The sequence below is a fragment of the Cupressus sempervirens genome, chromosome 8, assembly GCF_028749045.1.
Source record: "Cupressus sempervirens isolate cs-2001-9-10 chromosome 8, ASM2874904v1, whole genome shotgun sequence".
Lineage (NCBI taxonomy): Eukaryota > Viridiplantae > Streptophyta > Pinopsida > Cupressales > Cupressaceae > Cupressus > Cupressus sempervirens.
In genome coordinates, this window is record NC_143125.1 from 523609231 (window position 1) to 523619149 (window position 9919).

Consider the following 9919-nt stretch of genomic DNA (forward strand, 5'->3'; position numbering starts at 1 on the left):
GCTTTAAGGATAAAACTTATGCTAACACTAATGCAAATGGAAACTCTAATCTCAATCCAAAGTTTAATTTTGATTAATTGAATAAAAAATATACATTTTGTTCATACTAATTATTATATATGTGGTGATTTAAAAAATAAATAAATTCAAAGGGGATCTATTACATTAAGCATATTTTTTAAGTGAACATTAAAATTATATAATGTATTATAAAATATATTTTATAATAATTATTTATTCCAATAGATTAATAACAATAATGTCTTTCATTCTTCTGTCGCGAGTGCTACTAGCTTATATATATAAAATAAGCCGAGAGATATCCTTCTCGAGGCACCTATTTTCATAAGCTAACTCAGTGCAATAGGCGCCTCGAGAAGGATATCTCTCGGCTTATTTTATATATATAGAATATATATAAGCTAGTTATGATATGAAAAGAAGAAAATCATGGCATAAGCAATGAGCATTACATTTAAAATGGTAAGATAATTTTTTAGATCTGCCAAAATTTATTCACCACCTTTTTAAGACAATCATCAACGTATACCAAAAAAGAACACTGAATAGAAAGATAAGGAATTCCATTTTGTTTAGCTTGTGATCGAACCTTTGAGAAAATTATCCCCATATTTCAAATTACTAGATGGATAGAAGACATTACACACTCAAGATTAATGTTGAGTTACTTAGGTTTGATCCATATAATTTTTTAGGCATATAAAAAACTTAAAACAATGAGAATATTAAGATATCATTTTTTAAAAATATAAGTGACCCAATTCTACACAATTGCTTATATTTATATTTTATTATTAATTTGAAAGCTAAGACATTCTTTTTCTTTGTTGAATTCTAAATTTTAACAATTTCCTAAATTTAAATAGTCACTTAGATTTGATCAATAGAAAAATTTAGACTTGTACACAAAGCTCTAAACAATGATATCATTTTTAAATGATCCAATTGTACACACTTTCCAATATTTGTATTTTATTATTAATTTGAAAGCTAAAGCACTTTTGTTCTTTATTTAATTCTAAATTTTCACATTTGTTTTAAAAACTGAATTGTAAGAAAGAGACAGCCCTCGGCAATGAAGAAAAATCATGGTATATCATAAGAGATGTACATACTAACTAAAAACTACATAATAAACGCTTATGTAACTCAATAAATAAATGTTCACGACCAGACAACAAGAGTACAAATAACGATACATAGGAATAGAAGATGTTTTTATTATTATTTATAAAAATGACTTAGCCTAATTTAAGAAAAGACCCTCTATTGCATTATTCCACAATCCTTATCTTCCTTGTTGGCTAGCATGCACTGGTTAGTTGTCCAAACGGCAGCTACCGAGAATTTGTTTGTCGTAGTTGGTTATCTACAGAACAATCTGATATGATATGGGTATCAATGTCCTCAAAACCTCTAGAGATATTATGCAGAGGCGTAATCTTGCTCCACATAACTCTCAATCCTTTTAACTCTACTTTTCCATGATACGCAACGGAACGAAGCATTTGAATCTTGTCGAACACTTCAAGTTATTGTACATAATCGATGTAATTTATATCCAATCTCATCCACCTCCATCCGCCTAAGAATTTAGCTCCACATGAATTCAATCTTATGTTCATTGTAATATCCGTTCCGTTGTGTGTATGAAATGGATGAAAGAAGATCTGCACTGTGGATTATAACACTATGTTGGGCAGTTTCCCTGCCATGGATCAAAAGCGCGGCTGCAAGAGGGGAAAAGTGTGGAAACATGAGTGTGAATGAGCCATTTGGGTCAGGAGGCTCGTTTCCCTACGCTCAAATGGTACGCTGCAACGCCAACAAGACGCTCCAACTTCGAACTGTGCGGGGGCCGTTCGATGTGCAAAGCGTGGATTACGAGTCGAAAAGGCTGAGCATTTGGGATCCCTCGCTCTCCACATGCGAAGCTCTCACTCCTCCGGGAAGCCAATATTTCTCCCCGGATTCGATCCTCCCACCTTCCAATGACACCACCCTTCTCCTCCTCAACTGCAGCGCCCGCTCAGTTGTCACCAGGAACTCTGCCCATTTCTGCGCTGGCCCCACTTCTTCTAATGTCTGCCATGAAATGTATGATGATTGTCCTGCTTTTAAGGACCTTCTCGCACGGCTTAAGAACTCTTCAGCAATGGCTTGCTGCGTTACAAGCTATGAAAGGCTGGGGAATTTGGAGATGAAAGAGGTCGGGTGTTCTCATTATACGAGTGTGTACAGGAGGAGTAAAGAGTGGGGGTTGGGTATAACTCTTTCATTCCGTCAATCGGAGGAAGAGGTGCCTGACGTTGGCGACTTCTGTGAGAGATGCGATCCTGACCATCATGGCTTCCAAATCTCTCAAGATCATCGCACATGTGGGATAGGGCGAAAGTGCATTTGCTACCCTCATAAATGCGGTGAGTTATATCATGTCCGAGGATTTGAACATCATACACTAAGGCTTGATTCTTACACTATAAGTATTAAATTGTTAAAATTGATTTAGTTTTGCAAGCTTAATTTCTTCCTTAGTGTGTGATATTTAAGAGTAGTCTATGCTCTCCTATTTTAAGAGTAGTCTATGCCTGCTGTGAGCTACCAACCAGCAAAGGCTACCATTGAAACAATTTAGGAATCCTTGTGCCTGCAACTTCTTTGGCTTAGAGCAAAGGGTTGAGGGGCATCCACACTGTCAAAATCAATCATGACACGATCTCAGCATCATCCCTTATGGTGTCAGAGCCTTGCACTCATTAAGACTTGATCTCTGGTCGGCTCTTTGTGAGTCATTCAACTTCATTAGTAGACCAAGGGTCCACTGACTTTACCAATATTTTTGAAGAGTAGTTGGGCAATATATTTGTACCAATAAAGTAGCAGACCTCCTCTACTTAAAGTCTATAAACTTCATCTACTAGAAGTACAAGAGGGGAACTCTTGGTACATTTGAAATTGATTAGTGGGCTTTTGATCGTAATCTTCAAAATCCAATATACAATTTAAAATAAAATAAAATAAAGTATACAAAATTGACAATAACCATTTATTAATATGATTCCCTATTCCCATAAATGCTTTTAGCTATTATCCTTCCCCTGAATGCATTTGATGAAATCGCTGTGACTAGAAAGGAAGCCTCATTCTCAATAAAAGAAACACACGAAAATAATAAGGGCCCATTTGGCTGTGGGAATAGGAATAGCTATTCTGAAATAGAAAGTGGGGCTATGTATTCTTGTTTTTTGTTTGGTTCAACTAATATTTGATGGGAAATTTGCAGACCCCAAAATTTATGTTTTCTAAAATAAATAAAATTAGAATAGAAATACGTATTCCAATAACACTTATTTGGGTGGAATTGCAAAACCTCATTTTTGCGCTAAAATTAGAATACGTATTCCTATTTTACTTTGTATTCCAATTCCAATTTGGTGCATCCAAATGAAAAATTCAAAATTTTAAAAATTTACATATGCCTATTCTACTTGTATTCCCGTTGCCAAACGGACCGTAATAGTTAAATGAAAAATTGAATTCGGATGACAGTAGAAACTAAATAATAACAACATACTTATATCTAATATCTTTTCACGTTTTTGGCTTACGCAGAGGATGATTTCTTCTCAGGATCTGTGCCCGACACCTTGATAGAAAGAATTGTTATTTTATGTGTGTCGTTAGCAGGTATTTATCATCACTACGTTTGTCATCTATCCTTGTAATGCATTATCTCTGGTTAAGACAAGTCTCTGGTTTTAATGTGCGTCTGCATGTTTTGGATTGTTTCTTTGGCAGGAGCGGTGCTTTGGATTATGTTCTGACTTTTCAGAGGTGGATTATTGATTTTAGCATTAAAAATGAAGCCGTGAGATTTTAAATCTTTGTTGAATTGGATTATGGGCGGTTTTTAAAACACTAATCCAACACACTTAAATTGTATATACCTTGCAGAGATCGCTACAGTGCAACGAGTTTAAGATTATTTGGAATTGAATGAATGATGCCAAAATTCAATATAAATGTAATTTTCATACTTAAAAATAAAAGACACTAGTGCTACTTATTGGGTTTTTGTGTGGTGTATTCGTTTTGACTAAATAATGCTGTTTTGTGGAGGAAATATATGATATTACAGTGTGTCAAAAGTATATTAAAAAAATCAATAATTTAAAAATATAAAAGTTTTTTATGAGTAAGACACTTAAGCTAAGATTAATTATTATAATGTGTCGTTATTAATTATCATTATCATTATTCATTAAACTTGTGTATATTTGAATTCAAGACTTCCGAGTTATGTTGTAGACTCTTGCCTAAAATGATGAAAGTTTCTGCTTAGAAATAATTTATAATTTTTTTATTTATATTTAAAAAAAAAATTATTGACGCATTTTTTATTGTTTAATGAGTAAAATTCAATCATGAAAAATAACTTTTCATTAAAAATAAAATATTTTAATAATTTCTTAGCATTAAAATATTGATAATAAATTAGAATTTAATAGTTTGTATTTCAATTTTAGAATGACTATTTAATTTATTATTATATACTATAACATATTCCTTCTAGAATATTTTTCAACATTAATTAAAAAATTTCACTTATAAAACTTTCATAATATCATTGAAAGTGAATATAAAGATAAGATCAATAACATCTAAAAATTGAACTAAAATAGTATCAGACTATTTACATAAAAATATAATAATATAAATGCCTATTAGATATACTGAACATAAATTGTAGTCATGGTGTTAGATGCCTTCCATATCTATTTGGGGATATAAGACTCTATAAGGTATAATAGATTGATAAAGTATAGCATAATATTCTCAAGGCTATTATTAGTTCCTACTTACAACAAGCATACTACTTCATCCTTTTGATACAATTTATACTTTGTTTGAATAATAGTGTTAGAGAAATTAGACAAGAGCCTACAACATAATGGTAAATTATGAGCCTCTTATTTGGGAGGTTTGGGTTTTGGATCTACTCAAGCATAACACATAATAATGATTAATCTCAACAAATAATAATACATAATCTAGGCTTTGACCCATTACCTATAAAAAAGAAGTGTTGGAAAATATTTTAAACATAATTGTATGTGGTATAGTTTTTTAATTTATCTTTTGTAAATTTTAAAATTATTTAAAGAGATAATTCTCTTTGTTTCTATTGGCTATTAGCAAAAAGAGAAAGGAAAGAGTTCAAGTTTCTATACTTTAATTAGCAAGAAATATATAAAGTTGACAATGGCAGATAATTAATACTTTTCTTATAATTTAATTGAAATAGATGGAAGTACAAAATATTTACGATGAAATGAAATGTCTAGGAATAAGAGAAGCCACATGTCCTTTATTTTGTAAATTTGATAGATTTTTGTCATGGAGGTGGACATACAATATTGCAAGTAGATATTTCAACATTCAAGAAGATGCTACTTCAAGAAAGGAAAAAAATAGTAAATAATATCAAAAAATGTAATATTTATATTTAGTTCTATAGGAGAGAGTCCTCTTCAAGAATATGTAATTTTTTTCAAAAATGTGTAGATTTGATAGGGAACTTTTGACGAGAGAACAAAATTGTTGATTTCTGATAAGTTTGACTTTGAGTACTTATAACAAAGAACACTTTGCACTTTACATGCTATCAACCTCTTCCTTTATAAAATAATGTCTTCTTTGTCTTCTTCATCTTCTCCTTCTCTTGCTCCTTCTCCTTCTCCTTCTTCTCCTTCTGCTCCTTCTCCTCCTTCTTCTCCTTCGTCTAGTACTCTTCAAGAATATGTAATTTTTTTTTCAAAAATGTGTAGATTTGATAGGGAACTTTTGACGAGAGATTAAAATTGCTGATTTCTAATAAGTTTGACTTTGATCACATATAGTGAAGACCACTTTGCACTTTGCATGCCATCAAACTTAAATTCCTTTATAAAATAACTTCTTCTTCTTCTCCTCCTCCTCCTCCTTCTCCTCCTTCTTAGGCTCCTCTGTTTCCTTCTTCTTCTCCTTCTTAAATTGGTATGTAAAGGTTATTCACAGCAAAAAGGAATTGATTTTGAAGAAACTTTTGCACCCATTGCTAGATTAGAAGCAATATGAATGTTTTTGGCATATGCAGCTAACAAGAACTTAAAATTTTATCAAATGGATGTCAAGTTAGCTTTTTAAAATGGAGATCTTGAAGAAGTATACATTGAGAAACCTAGTGGTTTTCCTTTAATAGATGAAGATGATATGGTTTGCAAATTGAAGAAGGCATTGTATGGATTGAAACAAGCACCTAGAGCCTGGTGTGAAAGATTGGATAAACACTTGAAAAATTTGGAATTTGTGAAGGGTACTACTGATAGTAACTTGCATATGAGGAAGAATGATAAAGGATTACTGATTGTTCTAGTATTTGTGAATGGAATAACTTTTGGAGGTAATGATGAAGCAAGTGAGACATTTTAAGAGGAAATGACAAGGGATTTGAAATGAATATTATTGGTGAGATGAAGTACTTCTTGGGGTTACAAATTGTGTAGAACAAAGATGGCACTTTCATATCACGAGCTAAATATCTTAAAGATTTATATTGAAGAGAATTGGTTTGAAAAGTTGTAAAACTGTTGGAACACCTATGGTAACTGGATGTAAATGGTCTAGCAAAGATGAATCCCCTATTTTTGAATAGAAGTAGTTCAGATCTATGACTAGTGGATTTCAATATTTAACACATACTAGACCTGATCTAGCTAATGTAGTTCAAATTGTAGAGTTTAGGTAGATCCTAAAGAGACACATTATGCAATAGTAAAGAGAATTTTTTAGATATTTGAAAGGTGCACCTAATTATGGATTATGGTATGATAGATCAAACAATTTCACTTTATGTGCATACAAAGATGCAAATTGGGCTAGAAGTGTAGATGACATAAAAAGCATTAGTCGTGGAGCATTCTTCTTAGGAGGGAGATTGGTTTCTTGGCTAAGCATAAAACATGATTGTATTTCACAGATTATGGAATAAGAAAAGTATGTAACAACAAAAAAAATTTGTAATTAGATTATTTGGATGAAGTAAATGTTGAAATACATTGGGATTGAGTTTATAGAGCATGTTATCATACATTGTGATAACACGTAGAGCAATTATGTTAAAGAATTTAGTGTTACATTCAAAGACAAAGCATATATCTATTAAGTATCACTTTTTGAGAGAAAAATTTGTAGAGAAAGAGATCATATTGGAGTATGTTAGCACAAAGAAGCAGATCATAGACATTTTTACAAAACCTTTAGCAAAAGACACATTTGTGTACTTGACAGGCATGCTTGGGTTTACGCCCCAACCTATTTTTGAGTAGCTAATGTAGAGATTGCATTAGTCTAGTGGTAACAGAGCACTATTTCTTTTATCTAGAGTGGATGCTTGATTCTTCTCCTATGGGAGAGTATATGTGTTTGACCCAAGTCATTAAAGACTCTTGGCATTGGTACTTAATAATGTCTTTGGATACTTCAGCTTATTGTAGATCATACTTAGAGAATTAGCATACTAATAACTTTGTCATTGATGTCAATGGGGGAGAGAAACACATGAATTTTTTTTTTAATATTTATGTTTGGGGAGAGTAACACATGCAAGATCATCCTTTGGGGGAGAGATGTTCCTAAGGGAGAGATTCATGTTGATTGATGAACAAGATTTGGTTGATGAAGATGATTTGAAAAAATGTTGATGTATGGGGAGATTAACACATTCCTTATACATGATGGTTATAGGGACATTCATGGTTAGCATGAATGGGGGAGAAATGCAATAGAGATACATTTGGTATTCATGGAACTTAAATGTTTTTCATGTATATTCTTTCCAATGTTCACCCTGCATAATTTCATCCACCATCTCTCCATACCACTCATCTTCATGTACCCATACCATGGCCAATTGAAGAAAAATGGATGCCAAAGATAAAGTGAATGAAGCCAATGTCCACAAAAATTGAAGGATCAACATGTTCCATCTAAAAGACAGCTTCAAGAAAAGAAAAAATTGATCCAAAACAAAGAAAAAATCCAAAGGCCAAAAAGGTTCAAAATAAAAAAATAAAAAATCATGTGGATCCCAAAGCTACTTAATCAAGCAACAAATATGAAAGAAAAGTTCAAAATGCCATCCAATTTCACTAACCCAAAGGCTTCCTTTATTCATAAATTTTTCGAACTTTCATTTTCCAAATCCATTTTGGGTCCTTATATACCCAAATCCACCATCCTATATCCATCATCTCCTTCATCCATTTTGGGTCCCTATATCCAAAAATTCAAACTTTCTCCTACATATCCTCCAAAATTTCCTCCTGTCCATCACCCCTCAAGGCGTATGCTAATGACAATTTTTCCACCTCCTTCATTCACTCATTCACAAGTCTTTAGACCTAGCATCTATCAACCATGTCTTCCTCCTAACCACTCCACCCCCTTAATCCAAACTTTTTTCATAAGTCCTTGATCTCCATTTACCAACCCATTCCATCCTTCTTTTCACCATCCTAGCAACATCTATGCGAAAATAGTAAAAATTGCTTGAAAATAACAAAGAAATAAAAATAAATATCAAGGGATACCATCCATGTATCTAGATGCCCGAGTCCTCCCTTTGTGTCCAGTGTCTTCCAATTCCACATATCCATCCATTCACTTGTCCTCTTTAACTTGCACTCTACACTGGGGCAAGCCCCATCCATACTGCATTGTCTTACATATCTTGATTATCATTTTCCTTTCATCCATCCATATGCACCTGCCATATCCCTTTCTTATTATCCATACATTATCCTACATACTTCCACCATCCTTTCACATATTTGATCTTGACATCATATCCATATCTTGTATCCCTAGTCCTTGTTAGATTCATTTCCTCCATTCTCCATCTCTAGTCCTATATAATCCCATCCTCCTTTCATATGTCTTTGATCTTGATTATCCGATGTATTTCCTCCCTTTCATATTCATACCCTCCCTCTTATGTCCTATATTCACATCTCTTCCACTTTCATACCTTTTCTTGTGATAAAAAACTAGAGGAACCAATTTTTTTTTTAAAAGAGAGTAATAACATCCATGTATTCTTTGGAAACAATTCATGAAGCTCCATTTCCTCCATGTGTATCCTTTTACACACCATCTTTCCATTTCCATGCATCCTTTCCCAACATATTTCCTTTCATTTTCCTATCCTTGGTATGGGGCATTTTAATTCCTTTGAAACATGGTCCTTGACTCCCCATTATCCGATACCATATCCTTTGGTCCCCCATATTATTTTACCTTTCATTTCATCCCTATATCATCCCATCCATAAAAGTCTCCCCACCCTTTCAATCCATTGACTATTCCTTGGTTCTCCCTTGTCACCGGTTCTAATCTATTCCACCTTACATCAATTTTTACTTCCAATTCATGCAATCAATTCATTTATCCTCTAATCTAATCACATTCCCTTCTTCCAATCATTTCATACAAATCAATTTCCATCCTATTTAACTATCTTTTTCTTCTAACCTAAGCTTATCACAATCATTCTACTAATTCAATCAAGTTATTATCTTCATCCACCATATTGTCCAAATTATTCTATTCATCATCTCTTCTCATGAAACTGGGCTTCATCCCGTCAAATTGAGCTTATAAAAATAGTGATTGCAAATAGAACTTACATAAAATCACACTAAGATTAAATGATTTGAGAAACTTGTTCCTTTCACCATAATTGCCAGTGTACCAATCAAAAACATTTCAAAAACATTCAATTAGAGAATCAATCTTTTCCCTTTAGGATGATTCCTTCCTAAATTGGCATATCAAATTTCAGGTCATCAAAATCAAATTC

The 9919-nt window shown here is 32.8% G+C and overlaps 1 protein-coding gene across 2 annotated transcripts; it reads left to right on the forward strand.

The window, feature by feature from the left end:
- Nucleotides 1-1504: 1504 nt before the first annotated feature.
- On the forward strand, nucleotides 1505-4096 carry LOC149543498 (uncharacterized). Of its 2 annotated transcripts, XM_089798300.1 has the most exons (4): nucleotides 1505-2441; nucleotides 3634-3708; nucleotides 3820-3855; nucleotides 3976-4096. In XM_089798300.1, exons 1-3 carry the CDS (start codon nucleotides 1676-1678, stop codon nucleotides 3843-3845), a joined length of 867 nt encoding a protein of 288 aa, XP_089654426.1. In that variant the 5' UTR covers nucleotides 1505-1675; the 3' UTR covers nucleotides 3846-3855; nucleotides 3976-4096. The 2 variants fall into 2 exon arrangements, with proteins under 2 accessions (XP_089654426.1, XP_089654425.1); XM_089798299.1 differs by lacking the exon at nucleotides 3820-3855.
- Nucleotides 4097-9919: the final 5823 nt, after the last annotated feature.

Coding starts and splice junctions, on each gene's coding strand:
- LOC149543498 (XM_089798300.1), top strand. CDS start 1,676: ATGGATGAAAGAAGATCTGCACTGTGGATTATAACACTATGTTGGGCA. Junction 2,442..3,633: donor TTGCTACCCTCATAAATGCG/GTGAGTTATATC, acceptor TGGCTTACGCAG/AGGATGATTTCTTCTCAGGA. Junction 3,709..3,819: donor TTTATGTGTGTCGTTAGCAG/GTATTTATCATC, acceptor TTTCTTTGGCAG/GAGCGGTGCTTTGGATTATG.